The sequence below is a fragment of the Centruroides vittatus genome, unplaced genomic scaffold, assembly GCF_030686945.1.
Source record: "Centruroides vittatus isolate TY-2023 unplaced genomic scaffold, ASM3068694v2 scaffold_384, whole genome shotgun sequence".
Taxonomy (NCBI): domain Eukaryota; kingdom Metazoa; phylum Arthropoda; class Arachnida; order Scorpiones; family Buthidae; genus Centruroides; species Centruroides vittatus.
Window position 1 is genome coordinate 271,830 of NW_027122705.1, and position 18,985 is coordinate 290,814.

An 18,985-nucleotide genomic window follows, 5' to 3' on the forward strand; every position below is an offset into this window, starting at 1 on the left:
TCGGCAGCGGAAGTGGCGGAGGAGGAAAATCTTTATCTCTGGATTTTAGTGGACCCTTTACTGACCTTGCCAACAAACGGAATAAGGCGGACTGGGCTGTCTACTTCCGACCACTTTGACGGAATCGGCCTCTTTCGGCACGTCATCCCCCACGTCGATTTTAATCGTATTGCCTAGAGCCACCTGGCGGAGAGAAATTTTCCGTTATTTAATTTAAATTTAACCGGCAAAAACAGGAAGGATTTTGCCAGCCAGTACTCACCTCGCACAGGAGCATGTAGGTGGAATCGCAATCGTTGGACCAGCAGTACGAACGGCTCTTCTTAAACATGTCGGCGAAGTACACCCCCTGTGTACAAACGTTTTATATATATATTTATTCACTTCGTCCCTTCCACCAAAAAAAATATTACACGGTAGAAACCGTTTAACAAGCCAAGCCGGGTTTCGATTTACCTTTCCAAAAGCGCTCCCGCTATGGAACACCCCCAAGGGGGCGGGCTGCAGGCCCCTCTTCAAGATCCCCAGAAGATTGGACACCTTCGTCCCGTGCCACAGCATGGCGTGATGAGGAAGATCTTTGGCATCGGCGGACTCTCCCTCCCGGAACACCCGGAAGATGGCTTCTACCTTGGGTTTAATTTTGCCTGCCAACCACAGAAAATTCCGGTTAATGTAGTTAACTGGAGAAAATTCACCGGGAGTAAGGGGAAAAAGTTAAGGAGTCCAACTTACCGCAACTGTTGTGGATGTATTGGAGGATCAGTTGAGCTTCCGAACCATTTTCGTCCAGTAGATCCAGTTGACAACCCAGACACCTATATACGTAGTCCGATGGATTTATTTCTGCAAAAAAGTAAAAATACGATTTCGTCACAGAGTTCTTCCCCCAGAAAGGGGTCGGACCCCGGGTGGGATGGAAATTACCTTTTGATCTGTATTGGGCCGCCAGCAGCAACTCTCCAGAAAACTCGATGTGCATCAGATCGTGAACGACCTTCATCTGATGCTCGATCTCGTTTCGAGTCGACAGCAACGCCATTTTTTCGTAACTGTAGCCGTACAAAGGCACTAATCGATAGAACTTCTCGCTCAAGTCGAGAATCTAAACGTGAAGAAACGATATAAATTAACTCGCCAAAATAACCGCACTTCCTAAGAGAACCACCACTTTGGCAAATGACGGAAATACTTTGCGAACGGAAGGTTTCAAAGAATTTCCATCTTTTGCATGGGTGGTTCTCTAAATAGAGTGTTATATATAAATACAGAACCAGAATAAGACTGAATTCTTCACGGTCCCGCGCAATTCTGGCTTTAACAGTTTGGTTTATTCGTTTACAGCCACGCCACGCGCCAGCCATGTGCCGAGAGGGAGGCTTCCCGGGAGGACTTTGTGGGAACAGTCCGAGGTGCAAACCCGCGACCAATCAATCTAATACAATTACTTGTCTCTGGGCCAGAAAAAATTTAATTTTACTTACTTTAGCCGACAATTCTTCGTACTTGTCTTGAGTTTTTAAAGAATTTTCCAGATTATCTTTCTCCGTTACGACTTCGCTACAAGAGAACACACTAAATTAATATCGCAGCGTAAATACTAGTAAAATTATTCAATTAACGGGATTAATCGTACGGTACGGTCGCGTTAATCCGAACCGCCACTGGTCTGGATTAGCTGGATTTCAGCAATCTTACCGGTATCCCGGTACAGTAAAACCTTGATCTAACGGGCTAAAGAACTCGCGATATTTATTAATTCGGTTAAATGTATATTATTAGATTGACTGCAAATGAAATAGACTTTACTGTAAACTAACATTAATTTGCTTTAACGTGTAATATTAAATTTATCATGTTTACAGAGAACTACCTATACAGTAACACTTATTATTTCTAAACTACATTTTATACGATTAGTAATAACGTTAATGTATTATTTAAAATAAGAAAACTAAATACCTTGCCATTTGGAGTATTTTCTCGGCTTCGATGAGAGAAGACTCCGATAATGTACCAAAAGGCGAATTTTCCAGACATCCCATGTCCTTCAATGACCTTTTTATCATGTGAACGTCCATCTGAAATCAAAAGCATTTTCTTAATTGATAAACAAGATTCCTATGAATCTTTGCAATTTAAATTCCCCGACATTTTCGGGTTTTCCTGATAAAAACCTAGAGTTTCCTTGACGATAGGGTGCATTTTGTCACCAAAATAAAATGGATCAAAGGATTTTTCCAGTAAGTTTTTGTTATATTTGACCACCAGAAGATAAAAATTGGTTACATATCAACTTCCAATCATATAGAAAATCCGGCAAAGGCTTATTTTAGAGAGAGTCATTCATAGATCATAATAAATTTTCCCCCTACAATCAATGATTTATATTCCTAAAGGCTGACTTTATCTTTTCTTTAAAGATTTTACAAGTTCTCTGAAGTATAACAATGAAAAAGTTCACATCAGTAATGTTTACTACACTTCTGCTAAAAATTTGTTTGTGGAAATAAATGTCAGTCATTAGCTCCTTTGTATTTCCCCAGTGCACCATTAGGTTTCGGTCTTGTTGGTTTGGAACAATTTGTATAAATTTTAAACACCATCAAATTAAATTAGTAGATGTTTAATTTTTAAAAATGTATTCATGTGAAATGAAAGTATTCGTGTATTCATCAAAGCACTGACGTGAGCGAGAAGTTTTAATACAGATACATTGTCGTAGCTGAATTCCCTGATCACTTTTAAAATTCAGCTTTCCTTGATTTTCAGATCCCAATTTTATGTTTTAGTACTATTGTCATAATCAGTGTGATGGAGTTGGAAAACAAATAGTTTTACGTCTACAAATACACCTTTAAGACGTCACACTATGACTCCTTTTATAGAAAAGATACCACTGGGTATTCAATTATTATTATTTAAGATCTCTCTGTAGACTGTTTTAAGATTGGATTGACCGCTGAAAAATTAAAATGTAAAGTGGTAATTTTGCTGCCAATTTATGTGAATACAAAGACTATCATAATTAAATGATGAAAGAAAGTAATTAGAAATATAATTTATTAAATAGTACTTACTAAATTTTTAAGAAGTTTATTTAGGCAAGGAGAAAGCTTTGAAGGCACATTACTGGCAATATCTACTAAAATCTCTTTTCTCTGTACAAATGACCTTTTATCTAAAGAAACTAGATCGTATTTCTTTGGTTGATGTTGGAAACTGAAAATATTTTTATTATAAAACAATTAATTTGAAAATTTATTGTTCGGTGACAAACTTATCCGTCGACTTACTTTTTTACATTTTCCCAAGTGTTTCCCGATTTGCTTTTAAATATTTTACAAAATTCTTTTATGGCCTCGTCTGTTATCCGAAATGGAGTTTTTTGATATTGACCGGAATCACCCACTCTTCCCCATCGAGTGAACAGAATGACTAAGTCTTTTGCCTTTTGATGAATGAGCTGTAGGTTATATAAATTTTAAATTAACTTTGTGAATTTTCATGACCAAGATCCGACAGAAAAAATCGTACCTGCATTTTGTAAAAATTGTAAAGACCGTAATTTCCGTAATTTAAGTCGACTTTTATCATTAAGATGTCGTAAGGTAAGTCTTGATCTTTATCGAAGAGTACCTCCCTGGAAAATTATCTTGATGTAAGTAGATAGAAATTTGAAAATTAATTTTCATTCATTTATATTATACCCGGTCTCTGCGTGTTCGTCGGGCTGACAGAGGAATGTGGTTTCCATTTGTTCGTCTTGCAATTCTCTAAGCAAAGCTTTGGAATCTTCTTTATAATTCCACTGGGAAACTCCTAAATCTAGAGCAATTCCTCTGACAGAAGGAAATTTGATCTGCAATTTCTCCTGAGAAGTAAAAACATGTATTATTTCTTTGTGATTTATATCTCAAGAACTTTTTCTAATTACCTGATTCTCAGGAGGCACTTTTAATAATGTCTGCAATGCTTCTATTGCATTTTCGGCTTTGTTCCTCAGTGCTAACTGCAGTGGTGTGTTACCCTCTTTGTCCGGGAGATCCAGCGGTGCACCGACGTGAGCAAGAAGTTTTAATACAGATACGTTGTCGTAGCTGAATTCACTGAAAGGCGAAATTATGTGATGCACTACAGTCCTACCCATAATATCTTTATGTGCTAAATCTACTTGACTCGTCTTCTTCATTTTTATTATTGATGCTTCTGTATAAAATGAAGTATATTTAATTAATTCATTAAAAGATATACAACTTTATAAAGTAACAAAATACTTAATACTTAATTTACCTGAATAAGGATATTTGTCTTTACTGGGATCATAACTATTATCTAATAAAAGCTTCACCATTTTAATATCATTCTGAAATCATTTAAATGAGATAATCCTTTATTTATAAAATTATATTTGACAATAATTTGAAATAATTTCAAAGTCAAACTTACTAATTTAGTGGCTATCATTATGGGCGTCTGCTGTTGATCATTACAGAAATTTACATCAGCTCCGGTCTTCAAAAGAAGTCTGGCAACCTCAATATTTTGTTTATATATGGCAACCATCAGAGGAGAAATGCAGGGGGCATAAGGATTTTCTTCGTGTAGTTCATCCGAAGCAATGAATCTCACTCCGGGATAAGAAGACTGCTGGATGGGATAACGAGTCAGTATGTTTGGATTGGCCCCCTCTTTAATCATTTTCAAAAACCAGGTTCTAACAACAAATATATATAATTAGTATGTATAATTGCAGTCAACAAACTCGAAGGTTAGTAATTAATTTAAAATTTTTTCCTACTTTATAGGCTGGGGAAGAGATTTCTCACCAAGCTGCCAGAACAAAGCTGACAATGGTGTTCTTAATGATTTATCCGGATCTGCCTGAACACTTGCCAAGGTGCCCACCTTATCTAAAATGATAAAGAAAATTTATAGAGATTTAATTTATTTCAACAATATTAGTGTAAAGTTCGTATATTTTTACGGCATTAAATAGAAATCATCTGTCATCGATGCATTACAAGTAAATATGCAAGGAAACAATATATACAGTAATTAATAAAGATAATCTGTTAGATGAAATATGACTAGCTTAGTTTTGTTGTCATATCTAAAATACCAACATTATGTTTTGCACAACAGAATTTTAAAGTCAATTTGAGATTTTGCAGTCTGGAAAGTTGAAAATAGTCCAAATAAAAACAAAAATGCATGCAAATGAGGAAAATAATCAAACAATTTTTCACAAAATATGAGAATGCTTGTTGTGTAGGTTTATTTATTTTATAAAGATTTAAAAAACAGACAGAAGTAAACATGCCAAAGAAATAAAGATTGGAAATCTTCAAGGCAGTCCCAAAATTGGAAGCTCAATGGCCACATGGCAGAAACATGAAAGCCATGGCAAACCACTTTGGGGACCAAGTATGGAGTCCAGACAATCAACTTCCCAGGTATTTTTAAAGGTGGTCCACCCTAGGTAAGTTGGGTCCCATCCATCCCATTAGACCAGGGGTTCTCAACCTTGTGCCCAAGGGCACACATGTCAAAGTGTTAAAATAATTAAAAAAATTCAAGCAAATCCTTTAACACACAGATTGTTTAAAGCCCTTGTAGAAAAGGACAAATCTTCCCAAGCTGACCTTATCTTAAATACTTTATCATAAATGACCTTAATCATAAAGGTTAAGTAAATGCAAAGCACTTGGCCGATTTTTTGATCTTTTGGAAGAGAGAAAAAAAAGTCAAACACTTGAACAATTAGATAACCTACAATGGTTGATGGACTTGGCTTTTTTAACAGACATATGTGAAAAATCAAACAGTTTAAACCTGGATCTCCAGGTTAAAAATAAGCATTTAGCTGAAATGATTAGCTCTATAAAAGCATTCAGAGCCAAAATACAGTTTTGGATAAATAATATGTTGAAAAATTCTCTTGTACACTGATGAAAAAGTGACTGGTGAAGATCATTTTGACTTAACATTATTTATTACTCATCTTGAAATACTTTTGGAACAATTTGAAAGTAGATTCCAGCAATTTGCCATTATCGAACCTGCAGCTATATTTTCTGTAAATCCTTTTACTACACAAGTAGACATTACTGAAACTGCCAAATCTATAGCAGAACTTCTTTAACAAGAAACATTGATAATTGAAGAAGAGATTTTAGACTTTCAAAATGACATCACATTAAAATCTCACAGTATGATGAAAACTTTTGGAATTTAGTTGATCATAAAAAGTATAATCTGTTGAAAAAAGGAGCCTTCAAAATCAAATCCTGTTTTGATTCCACATATTTGTGTGAGTCTTTATTTTCCACTATGAATATTATAAAATCAAAAATCAGATCTCAACTTAATAATCTTGAAGATTGTTTACGATTGGCATTATCATCTTACACACCCAACTTGAGAAATTAACAAATGAAATACACTGTCAAAGATCACACTAATTCAACTTTTATAATAAATATATATTACAAAATGCTGTTATAATAAAAACCATAACATTTAATTTTTTTTGAAATCAGATTTGCGCCCGCCACTATTTTTTGCAATCTCAAATGCACCCACGATGCAAAAAGGTTGGGAACCCCTGCACTAGACAAACCCTCAACGGATAGGAAAAATAAATCCCCCAGTGCAAACAAACCATCTTCTTTTAAGATATTTTTTTCATATAATAGTGGTTCGTCTGAAATGTGACAAAAAAAAAATATTGTAACAAACAACAATAATTTGGCAATTATAAGCAAAGAGGTGTATGCAAAAGAAGATATGAATTTTAATAAATCTATAAAAGCCTAAATAAAATGTAACTAAACCAGACAAAAATATTATATTTGAATTTTGTTAAAAATACACAGCCTCGTGTAGATATTGAAGTTTAATAAATGGAAACAGATATATAGTATTTAAACACAGACTGAGACTTGGAAAGATACATTTGACTTGGGCTTGTTGAGTCTCAAGATATCAAGTTTTGACAAACCCTGAGTGATGCCAAAATATAATAGAAGGAAGCCACGATTCTTCAAATGCATAAAAACATTTTTACTACAGAAAAAAATTAAATAAAAAGAGAAACAGAAATAAAACTATTCTCAGATATAAAAGATTTAAATATGAAATTAAGTTAAGTTCTCTGCTTCAAAACATGGAATTTTGAATCCAGATGCTTCAGCTTAATTTGTACGTAGGTTTGCATTACTTTTTTTTATATGACTTCTTCAATAAAACAAATCTGAAATGTTCTATTTTAAATAAACAATCTTTTGATACCGTATTTTACGGACTATAAGACACACCTTAAGTTTTAAGCAATTTTTAAAAAAATACCTATAAAACGCACCTAAATTTTGGAGGCAATTTTTCGAAGAAAAAAAGTGTGTATTATAGTCCGTAAAATACGGTAATTAATGTTTAATTATTTTGCTTTGAAGGTGGCAACATTTTGCAATCATAAATGAACTCGGTTCACACTGTATGATAAAATCATAAAAATAAATTACTTAAGGAAGCAAAAGAAAATTAATAAAAAATGTTCCTGCCCATAATTATGGCCATCATTAGATGAAGATACATTTGACAATTTGGAAGAAAGTTTAATAATTTCATTGATAGTGGCCTAAAATGTTTCTTACAAAATACCTTTGGTTTCCATAAATAAGCACATAAGATTTTATGCATAGAAATTCTTTACAAATGACAAACATTACAATTTTATGCTTACTGACAGTCCAAGATGCTTCCCAACCCACCACAAATCGGTCGCTGACTTAAACCCCCAATCACCAGAATATCAGAAAACACCCAACCACCCTTGGTGATGCAAACAGCAAACATATTAAGAACCCAAAACTGTATTACCTTCTGATTTGGACTTGTTAGGCTAAGAGCCACAGTCTAACAAACATTTTATTTATTTCTAATAATTAATTATGTTATTTATAACATTTAGTTCAAATGTTTTTCATACTCATGTTTTTATCCCGATGTTTAAATTTTAAATGTTTCTGAATCATAACTTCTTACATCACCAATAATATATATTGTAATTAAATATAATAAAAGTAACTGAATTCATCTCTCTCATTCTTTAACAGAAAGATAATAATGAAAAAAAACTCATGCTCCACTTATCAGTTTGTATCCATCAAAAATATAATTATTTAATTATATTTAAAACTTACCGTATATAAAAGATATTAACGAAGAATTCCATTTTAAAGCACTGTATATCATAACAGAACAACCGTGCTCATCTTTAGCCATTAAAGGTACTCCTTTGTCTATTAAAGCTTGAGCAACCTGAAATGTATACCATTACAGTATGCTGATTTTGTTAAGAATACAAAACTTGAAGTTCGAGATACAGTTTTGTTTTTACCTTAGTTTGTAATTTAGATTCCGGTTGTCTTGCCAATATGTGTAGCGTGCTCTGTTTTTCGTTATATAACGTCCAACTGTGTTTGACACGCGGAATCAATTTCAGAGCCAAGTTATATTTTCTCGTCTTCAGAGCTGCCTGTATTGAGTGACAAAACAGAGTTATGTTTCAAGTATATTTATACAAAATTATATTTTCTATAAAATTATGCAATCTGAAATATTTCTCATACCATAATTTGTTTATTTATTTGTTAAAAAGTAAAAGAATTCTTACCAGATCAATTCAAATGAAGTAACATTCATCTTAGTCTATTAATATTTATCTCAGAATATAAATATTTTAAACTATGATTATTAACAAAAAAGTCACACACTAGGATATAATTGTCCAATTCCCAAAAGATTTGACACGTAACTATGTCTCAGACAGTCACGCAAATGATCACAGTTACAATCCGGCTTTGTGCTGGATAATGTCACCAGAGCACCTTAAAATCACTACCCAATATCCTATTGAGGCTTGCACAGACTCCCCGTGTTTTCAATTATCAAAAGACAAGCAAGAACATTGAAATGTTCTTGCTTGTCTTTTGATTCCATGCAAGCTTGTACAACACATTAATAGACATTACACAGACAACCAAATATGAAAATGGCTGCACTGAACAGAGTGAAGCAGAATGATCATTTTGCCAAACTATGCTTGCTATCTGCACAGTTCTGATTAGGGTTTCTGGTACACAAATTCACAGGAATCCTAGAAAGTTTATGAAGTCAATTTTCAAAATTTTTTTAAGTTTTTAAAATTTGACAAAATATTTTGCAACTAACAACTAAATTCATTCTAGATTTACTAAAATTTTTACATAGGGTACTTTTTGCATACAGAGTATCTTAAGAGACTTTTGGGATAATTTAACTGACAAAATATTCTTAATTTGTCTATATAAAAGTTCAGTATTTTGTCATGACATACTTTTTTAGTTTTCATATTCTTAAGGAACTTTTAAAAATTGCATCTGATTACCTACTATTACTAAATCCTCAGTATTCAAGTACAGTTCTAAGATTTTCAGAAGTATATGTTAACATTATATATATTTGTTAAACCAAAGAAAGCACCACTATATGGCCAATACCGTTAATGTTTTAAGTTTATTAACTATTAATAAACTCAAAATGTAAGTTTCATTATATGAAAAATTTTAAGTCTTGCTGAATTAAGAATGTTTTATCTTGAAAGCAATATTCCCATCCAAAAAGACCAAAAAAAAAACCCCTATTATGCAAGAAAATATTTAGATTTGTGTGTAATTTTTGTATATAATTAATAAAATCTATCTTTACCTCAATAGCAATGCTGTAACCTTTATTGATTGATTCCAACTGATCAAGCATAAGGAATACAATCCCCTGTAGATCTTTCTGTACGGCTTCCTAATATATATAAAAGTGTAGTTATTACTATTAAATTTGCAATGTTTAAATTTTAATAATTTAAATATTTCCTATCAGCTGATATGCTAGGATATGGCATAACCTCTTTCAGGCTTACCAAAAAACAAATAAACAAAAAATAGCAAATTTACATAAAACATCAATCATCATAAAGTTACATCAAATGTGAGGAAAAGTCCAATGCTTTACAATAAGATAGGAGATTGTTAAAATTTCAAAATAAACATAATTATTTACTCATTGTATCTGTACTATAACACATTTATACTATTATTTCATTTAAATTAAACAATCCAATTAAACTACTGAACAGATTACACAAATAATAATGGAGTTTTACAATTAATTTCATTTATTAAATATATTTACAAGCTGTATTTCATTTTCCTGAAAATATTCTCATCTTTTTCCAATAACAATGATGTAATCTATAGAAGTATGTTTAATCTTTTCTATTATTATTAACATTTCTTGTACAAAACTAATAATAATAAACATGTACCAAAATTCAGATTAAAAAGTCTAAAATATTTGTTTTTTAGTGCTATGTCAGTTCCTTTTTATGTCACAACTCAGGCAAAATAATATGATTTAGTACTTACTTGTAAGATAGAACATCTTAAGGGAGGAGGGATTTCTTTTTTAAGGTAATGCCAGATCCAGTAGTGTTTGTTCTCTGTTTTTTTATCTGGAGAGGATTTGATGTTCTTTATGAGATCTGCCGTGCAACTGCATCCTTTCTGAAGCAACATTAATGTACAACTATAAGAATAATTAAATTTTTTTAATTAATATCAAGTTTTAATAATATAGTTCTTAATACTTTTTAATATTCAAAATTAAAGAGGAATAATTTGCTAAATTAAAATCTTAAAAAAATCATGCAATGTATATGTTATGGACAAAGTGATTAATACGGGCATTATTCATAATGCCCGGATATTATGAATAATGACCAACAAAATCGGGCATTGTAATAAATTTCAATAATTTATCAAATTGACCGATCATTATGAATACTGCTATGATCTAGTTGGACAAAGTGATAATAATACCTTGAGGAGTGATCATCCAAAATATGCTAGCCAATCAGCACACATATCTGAGTTGTGCATGTGTATTGTGTTTAGTATTGAATTTGGCAGCGGTTGCGACTGTTTGTGCTCTCAATGGATTCTTCCCGGAGAGGAACCGCTGGCAGGCTGCTGATTATTTAACGTCACTAGTTATTTATTCATAGTAGTTCTTGAACACACGTATCAATATCTAGTGACGTTAAACAATCGGCGGGCTGCTGGCGGCTCTCCTCTGGGAAAAATCTGTCGGGAGCACAAACAGTTGCAACAACTTCCATGATGGTGCACATAAGTAAAATTTTACCATTTAATTAATATAGTTAACAGTACTTAGTTTTAAAAGATTACATGTTCTTTTTAAAATACTGTAAAATAATTCACAAAAATAAAATATTTCTAAATGAAATAAGTGGAGTTTTTTTTAATCAAATTAAGATGTCGCACAATTTAAAATTCGGTACTAAACACGACACACACTCAACTGCGATACAATCGGCAACTCAGAGTGCCAGTTAGCTAGCATATGTTGGATGATCACTTCTCAATGTATTATCATCACTTTGCCCAACTAGATGATAGCAGTATTCATAATGACCAATCAATCTGATGAATTGATCAATATTTATCACACTGCATGCCCTTTTTGGTCATTATTCATAATGCCTGATTAATCCCTTTGTCCATAACATATATATCAAGAGAGAACCATCTTTTGAATTAGCAAAAAATTTATATACAATGCTTCATCTATTCTGAAGCAGCTTTCTTTTGATATATGAGCTGCTCACTTGCTAAATCGATTAACCCCATAAAACAAAAAGTATAAAAATTAATAATATAAATTATTTAAAAAAATTTCTTTTGAACTTTAAATATAAATAAACATTGTAGAATATATTTTTATATACCAATATATAAAAGCATAGCTTTAATGTAATGATATATAAAATTATTTATGCAAAAAATGTAAAAATAATAAAGATTATCTTAAGGATTTACAAATGGAGTTAATCGATTTGGCCAGTGAACAGCTCATATATAAATACAAAATACAGTTTCCTAATAATTATTGTTCTATCACTTCAGAAATCTTACATTTGACTGATAAAGCTAATTGTGTAATACAATTATATCAAAATAAACATCAAGAAAAAATTTATTTAATGTGTGTATTATGCTAAATGAGATAAAGTTTAAAATAAAGTTAATTACATTGTAATTTCTTTACTTATTACAATGACAAATGTACCTTTCGTGACTGTTCATTACTGCCAAGCCAAGAGGAGTGTTTCCTTCTTTATCCCTTATGTCAATATTTTTCATTTTCTGAAAATATTCACTTATATAAGAAATATTCTGTATATATGAAATATTGGAATCATACTAAATAGTTCTACGATACATTACCGAAGCCAGGTGCATGCAAGAAATAGTGGCGCCTCGAAATGCTGCCCTGTGTAGCGGTGTCTGGCCGTAGTTGTCTACTATTTCAAGAGGAACAGAGCCCATGGCATTTGTGAGCAAAGCGACCAATTCGATTGGATCAATTTGATGAGTACACTCGGGGCTGAAATATATGTGTGTAAAATCGATAAGAAAAACAAATTGCATTTTAAAATATAATCAGCAAGAGTATGCTTATATATTGGCATTTACTGACACATACATACATTTACATGTGTATATACCCAAATGCTGAGTTTGTCATGAAAAGAAAATTGAAATGGCAGCACCAGGAATTGATAAACTGTCACAAATTTTTGATACAAATAGTCTATTGGAAATGAGGGAGCGAAGACTGTGGAGTGAGCAAGCAGGGAAGTCCATATGCAGCCAGGGGGAAAAATTATGAAAAACAATACTACCAAGAATTGACATATTGTCACAAAATTTTTGAATAAGTGAGCAATGCTACCCTTGGTAATATATAAATACAGATTTTATAAATAAATTTGTTTTTTTAATTAGAAAAAGCTTCAAAACTATAAGACAACTATCAATATCTTAAATTTTTTAATTAAAGTTCATTGTAAATACCAATTAAGGAAGTCGTAACAGATTTCTGTTACAGTAAATTGTCATCCTCTAGTTTTTGAGTGCGCTTCTTGTGTAGCAAGTCGTTAAATGAAGTAGGGTTCTTGTAAATGCATTTTTTTACAATACTTAAATTAAATTGATCATAACTCTTATCATTATAAAGAACTAGTAAATTGTCTAACAATGCAGTCCATAAACTAGAAAAATCTGCTGTAAAATGTTATTGCAAGCATTTTGATATTTATAATGATCATACAAATGAAAAATTTCACAAACGTTAAAATTAATCATAAAGTAACAAGCATTCTTACTTGTTGAAAAATCTTACTTGATAGGCTGATGTACCGACAATATTACTCAAAATACTTAATGTTAAGCATTGTAATAAAAAGATGAAATCTATTTAATAAGCATTTTATTCAATTATAGCAAGGAAACAAAACTGACAAACCTAAAATTTTTCCAAACAGAAGTACAAGTATTAATGTCATAAAAAAAGTAAACAAAAGGGTTTTCTTTATAATATAAAGGAATTGTTATATAAAATTAAGAGAAAATGCTAAGATTTGCAAGAATATTCATTCCAACAATTTTGTAAAAACAATAAAAACCAAAATAAACTGTATGTGTTTGTTTATGTGTACCTCACAAAAAACTAATTTAACAAGCTAAAAATTAAAACTGTTTAAATTCCAGACAAATTATACTACAATAGTAATTTACTTAAACTCATACATACTTATTGATATCGATAAAGGCATAATGGAGAGGAATTCTTCCGTATACGTCGCAAACATCAGTCTTACTGCCAGAATTTAATAAAAAATCTTCAACCGTATAAAATACGTCTGCGCCGTCCATGTGAGAATTCACGGCTAAGTGAAGGGGGGTTTGTTTCTCGTTATTTACTGTATTAACTGATGCTCCGGCAGCAGTCAGGGCCTTTACGGTATCTAACACCTCTAAAAAAGTAATTACGGTATTATTCAGAAATGAAATGCAAATAAAACAACTGTAATAAAACCAAATGTACATACCCAGGTTTCGACGACTGACTACATAATGTAATGGAGTGTTACCATTTTTTAAATCAATATCATTGGGATCAGCTTTATGTTGAAGCAAAAGTGGTATTACTTTATCTAGCTGACTGTTCCTGAAATTATTTTTAAATGTAAAAAAAATTTACGATAATATTTAGAATTTATAAAGACTTTTGTAGTTACCTGGAAGCAAGAATTATTGGAGAAGAATTGTCATCTTTTTCTGACCTAATATTTACATTACATCCAGCTTTAATCTAGATAAAAATAATTTTTATCAACACATTTTCCTAACTTAAAATGAAATGCACAGAGATACTTACGAGTTTTTCTGCAGTGGCCACATTTTGATTTTTGATAGCGACAATCAAAGGTGTCTGTTTGTCGGAATCAAATGCATCTAAAGGAGGATTGTGCAGTAACAAGATGTCAAAAACTTTCGCATAATTACATTTTGCTGCCAAATGCAAAACTGTAGCAACATCTGAAAAATAAAATATTGATAAGCTTTTATTAATATTTTAAAAAAAATACTTTCAAGCATTTAAAACACTAATTAAAATTTTAATTTCATTTTAAAAATAAATATAGCAAAATGCAATAAATAATTTTTACTCATTGCATTATTTATTTATTTTATTTTATATTTGTTATTTACTTGTTAGATTTAATTTTATTTTCTGTATTTCATTTAATACATTTGTAAGCTACACACCAGTACATGTGACTTGCTAAGTAAATTTGTATTTATTAAATGCTTCTAATTTTCAAACTTGCCTTCCATTCAATTTACTATGTTTCATTCCAATAACCTACAGATGGTTATTACATACGGTCAAAGATGTCCATTCCATTAATAAACATTCCTTTTTATTGAATTTTAGTTTTATTGAGTTAAGAATAAAACTACAATTATGCCTTAACTTTGGTTTGGCAAAGCACTAGGCACCATGTAGAATACTTGAGTCAGACATAAAATAAAACTAACACCACACAAACAATTTTAATGTAACGGCAACTAAAACCCACTGCAGTGGCTCACTGCACTCTGAAGAATTATTCGCCACAGACAGTAAATTGATTTCCCACAAATTGTGTGTTAATATAAATTAACAGAATATCTGACAATTACATAAATTTTGTCTTTACAAAATTAGTTTAAAATAATTCAAAATTTTGTACTTACCTTCTCCTTTTGAATTCTTGATGGGAGTACTTATACTACACTTCAATTCTTTCACAAAGAACTAATTTTGATGCCAATCATAAAAAAGAAAAATACAATTATTTATGCAATAAATATAATTGATTATATTTTATTTTTTAAATATATATTGGATATTTTTGTAAGTAACCATTGGCTTATTTTGTAAACTTATTTATAAATAAAAATTACAAGACAACTAACTCAATAACCCCCAAAAAATAAAGAATGTAGATAAAGAACTTGCTTTATATGTTCTTTTTGCTGATTTTGGGTTATCAAGTTAATAAATAGTCTTGTGAGGTTAACCAGTATCTAGTAGATGTCTGTTGTATATAAAAATTAGGTTAATGTTACCTATGATAGCAAACATGGCAGCTTGTCTGTGAAACAGTAGGGATGCACATACTAACCTAACCTATTCTAATAAATTACCCCTATTCTAATAATTTGGTTGGCAATAATTATGGTAATTTATTAGAATAGGTTAGGTTAGGTTAGTAGGTGCGTCCCCACTGTTTCAGAGAGGAGCCGCCAAATTCACTACCATAGGTAACATTAACCAAAAATTATATTATTCGTTATTAAAAGAATGATAATCATCAATTTCTTCATTATCATCATATACAATGCGAGTATAATCACAATAAAGGGAATAAAGCATGACCAAAATTTTTTCAGTCCTCCCCTACAAAAGATTAAAATCTAATACAGTAGAGCATCGATTATCCGACCCCGATCAACTGTCACATCGGTTAACTGACCGTATTCTAGTCGGCAAATTCAAATGTCCACTAGTGATGTGGTGCTACAATATTGGCTACTTTAATATTATTTTTGTTAAACTTTTGCATGTTTTAGCTGGCAACACTGGCTCAACCATGAAAGGGAGGCCAGTACTTAAACAAGGCTTAATTTTCTATTTTACTTTATTTTTATATTTATTTTGTGCAAAATAAAGAAATAATTTTTAACAATACAATAGTGACAATTATTATTTTTTTAAAAATTGTTAGGCATAACATTGATGAAAATTCAACGCGAAGTAGGTTAATAGCGATATACTAATATACTAATTACATGGGATATACTAATATACTATACTAATAACATATTTTTTGATAATTTTCAGTTATCTGTTTTTCAGTTATCCAACCAACCCAGTTCCCAATTAAGTCGGATAATCGATGCTCTACTATAGTTCATTATTATTCTACTAGAAGGTATGCAAAAATGCCTCGACTATATCGCAAATGGCCATGCCACAGTTATTGTTGTCTAAAGAGAAATCGTTTTAATCTTGAATGACCAGAAACATGAAATTAATCAGAAAATTATTTTATATATATACGTGGTACGATCCAAAAGTTTGGGGAATGCAGTAACCTACGACAACAAAAGCATGTATTTGAAGTTACAGCGTATGAAATGGATTCTACCAAACCATCTGTACGTGTTCAGGTTAATTTCACCCATGTCATGTGATTAAACCGCGAGCGCTGCTGTTTTTTCCGGAGATAGTTATCTTTGTCCTGTGACGTAATCAAAGTGGAGTTTCAAGAACAACCTTCAACATTTCAACTTCACCGTAGAATCACCGTACACCTTTCTTAGCAATTTTAAAATCTCCGTAGGTGTTTTACCTAAATGCTGACAAAATTTAATGTTGGAGGTTGTTCTTAAAACTCCACTTTGATTACGTCACAGGACAAAGGTAACTATCTCCGGAAAAAAACAGCAGCGCTCGCGGTTTAATCACATGACATGGGTGAAATTAACCTGAACACGTACAGGTGGTTTGGTAGAATCCATTTCATACGCTGTAACTTCAAATACATGCTTTTGTTGTTGTAGGTTACTGCATTCCCCAAACTTTTGGATCGTATCACGTATATACACACACACACAAGTGTAGGCAAATTACAAGAAACTTAGAGTAGATTGTACTGTACATCATGTATTGTTGATGAAACTCTAATTCTGATTGGCTACTTTTTCTTTATATACTGTATATACAGTCAAATCCATTTATAAATTTATCTAAACCAAAAAAAGTATACAAGTGAAACTACTTTTGAATTGCTTTTGGAGTGACTACAGTCGTCACAAATATACAGTGCAGCACAAATTAAATGTACATCCAAATTTGTACATTAATTCTTAACCAGAAAAGTTTTAATTTAATATATATACAATAGATTTTAAAACCACATAATTAGGTCATATACTTCTAAAAGCTTCAAGTTTTATTTTTTTCAATGGACTTATCACACACAGGTACAGTTTTGATGTCAGTTGTCTCCTGCCGGAGTTTTGGCGTTCTTTCACACAATTGTGTGAAAGAACGAAGAGCCATTGTAAAAGCTAGTTCATACTGCAAACAAATACCAAATACAAATTAGAAACCATAGAGTGATTTTTATTCACAAGATTCAGTCACACTACAAAATATGGAAAGCGAAAATTTTCAATGTGTTAAAATGACAAAGCAATTTGCTAAAAGGAAATTCATCAGAAACTGCACCACATTACATATTATTTGCTTTACTTTTTGCATTTGCTGGCAATTTGTCATCAGTGTGTACTAACTTCAAGTCAATACATAATTTCATTTTTCACTTTTTTAATAATCGTTTTAAATATTTCCATTTAAAAGTATATAATATGTTGTAGAGTAACAAAAAATATGATACATAAGTGAGAAATCGCACAAATGAAAAACACATGTAACTGAAGTGTTTCATAACAAAGAATGTAGAAAACTATTAATGTATAAACTGAATTCAACTGTATATTTATATTTCAAAATATGGATTGACAACTGAAAATATTCTTCAGATATACTTCCCCTCTTTAAGGTCATCACTTCTCAGGCAGTGTTATTTTAGCCTTAAAGCAATCCCCAAGAACAAACTGAATTACTTATCATTACCATAACAATAAATCTTTAATCTGGATAAGGTTTATACATTCTTTAGCCTTTGCATTGGGGAAGTTAGCAAATCCAAAATTCTGGCATTAAAAGTGAGCCTAACATCCAAGAGTAAGCCAATAGGCTTACTTTTCAAAAGAGAGTAATTATAGAATTATCCAGTATTAAACTTTGTAAAATATAATGTTAGCAATACAAAATTATTATTAATTAATATTATCTTTAAGTCTAGCAAAATTTTGATGTTTGCAGACATTTTTGGCTTTAAACTAAACTGCATTCAGGCTATGCTGGTTTATAACAAAATACATTTAAATCTTAATGTATACATTGAATTAGTGGGCAACATTAAAATTCAGCTAATTTTAAAAGTATCAGTAACCGACAATGTTATTTTTATCAAATTTAATCATGTCATTCAAAATCTTTTAGATAATTGTTTTTATTGTTTCATTATTTTTATAAAAATTAAACAAGAAAGAAAATACTTACCTGAATTAATGCTATGAGTCTTTCACTACCCTTGTAATCCTATAACATAAATATAAATTTTAAATAAATATGCTAAATTGTATACATACATAGTTTTGGTTACATAAAATGCATAAAGAATTTCAGAGCTATACTTTAAAATTACCATTATTATTATGCACCTAAAGTTAAATCATTACCTTGATATTTTGTATCAAAAACAATTTAGTATTTGTCTTATAGAATTTCTACTTTCGAAACCATTTTAAAGAAACAATAACTTTTAAAGTAAGCATACAAAAGTCTTTTATAAAATGGTTTACTCGAATTTTTAAAATTTTTTCTAAATTCTATTTCTTAC

General features: G+C 31.1%; 1 protein-coding gene across 3 annotated transcripts in view; it reads right to left on the bottom strand.

The window, feature by feature from the left end:
* Nucleotides 1–18,985, bottom strand: part of LOC136988684 (poly [ADP-ribose] polymerase tankyrase-like) — an 88,167-nt gene that overhangs the window by 1,431 nt on the left and 67,751 nt on the right. For all 3 annotated transcript variants that reach the window (XM_067286609.1, XM_067286610.1, XM_067286608.1), the window contains 27 exons: nt 18,646–18,684; nt 15,204–15,264; nt 14,341–14,501; nt 14,201–14,274; nt 14,012–14,130; nt 13,714–13,936; nt 12,345–12,504; nt 12,187–12,263; nt 10,464–10,623; nt 9,751–9,840; nt 8,402–8,539; nt 8,205–8,322; nt 4,802–4,913; nt 4,450–4,717; nt 4,294–4,366; nt 3,938–4,209; nt 3,711–3,874; nt 3,538–3,643; nt 3,297–3,466; nt 3,081–3,222; nt 1,963–2,081; nt 1,485–1,560; nt 928–1,105; nt 736–846; nt 457–647; nt 263–349; nt 66–183 (listed from right to left, as the gene is read on the bottom strand). In XM_067286609.1, the coding sequence (XP_067142710.1) occupies nt 66–183; nt 263–349; nt 457–647; nt 736–846; nt 928–1,105; nt 1,485–1,560; nt 1,963–2,081; nt 3,081–3,222; nt 3,297–3,466; nt 3,538–3,643; nt 3,711–3,874; nt 3,938–4,209; nt 4,294–4,366; nt 4,450–4,717; nt 4,802–4,913; nt 8,205–8,322; nt 8,402–8,539; nt 9,751–9,840; nt 10,464–10,623; nt 12,187–12,263; nt 12,345–12,504; nt 13,714–13,936; nt 14,012–14,130; nt 14,201–14,274; nt 14,341–14,501; nt 15,204–15,264; nt 18,646–18,684 (3,607 nt within the window). The remainder of the gene's footprint in view (nt 1–65; nt 184–262; nt 350–456; nt 648–735; nt 847–927; nt 1,106–1,484; nt 1,561–1,962; nt 2,082–3,080; nt 3,223–3,296; nt 3,467–3,537; nt 3,644–3,710; nt 3,875–3,937; nt 4,210–4,293; nt 4,367–4,449; nt 4,718–4,801; nt 4,914–8,204; nt 8,323–8,401; nt 8,540–9,750; nt 9,841–10,463; nt 10,624–12,186; nt 12,264–12,344; nt 12,505–13,713; nt 13,937–14,011; nt 14,131–14,200; nt 14,275–14,340; nt 14,502–15,203; nt 15,265–18,645; nt 18,685–18,985) is intronic.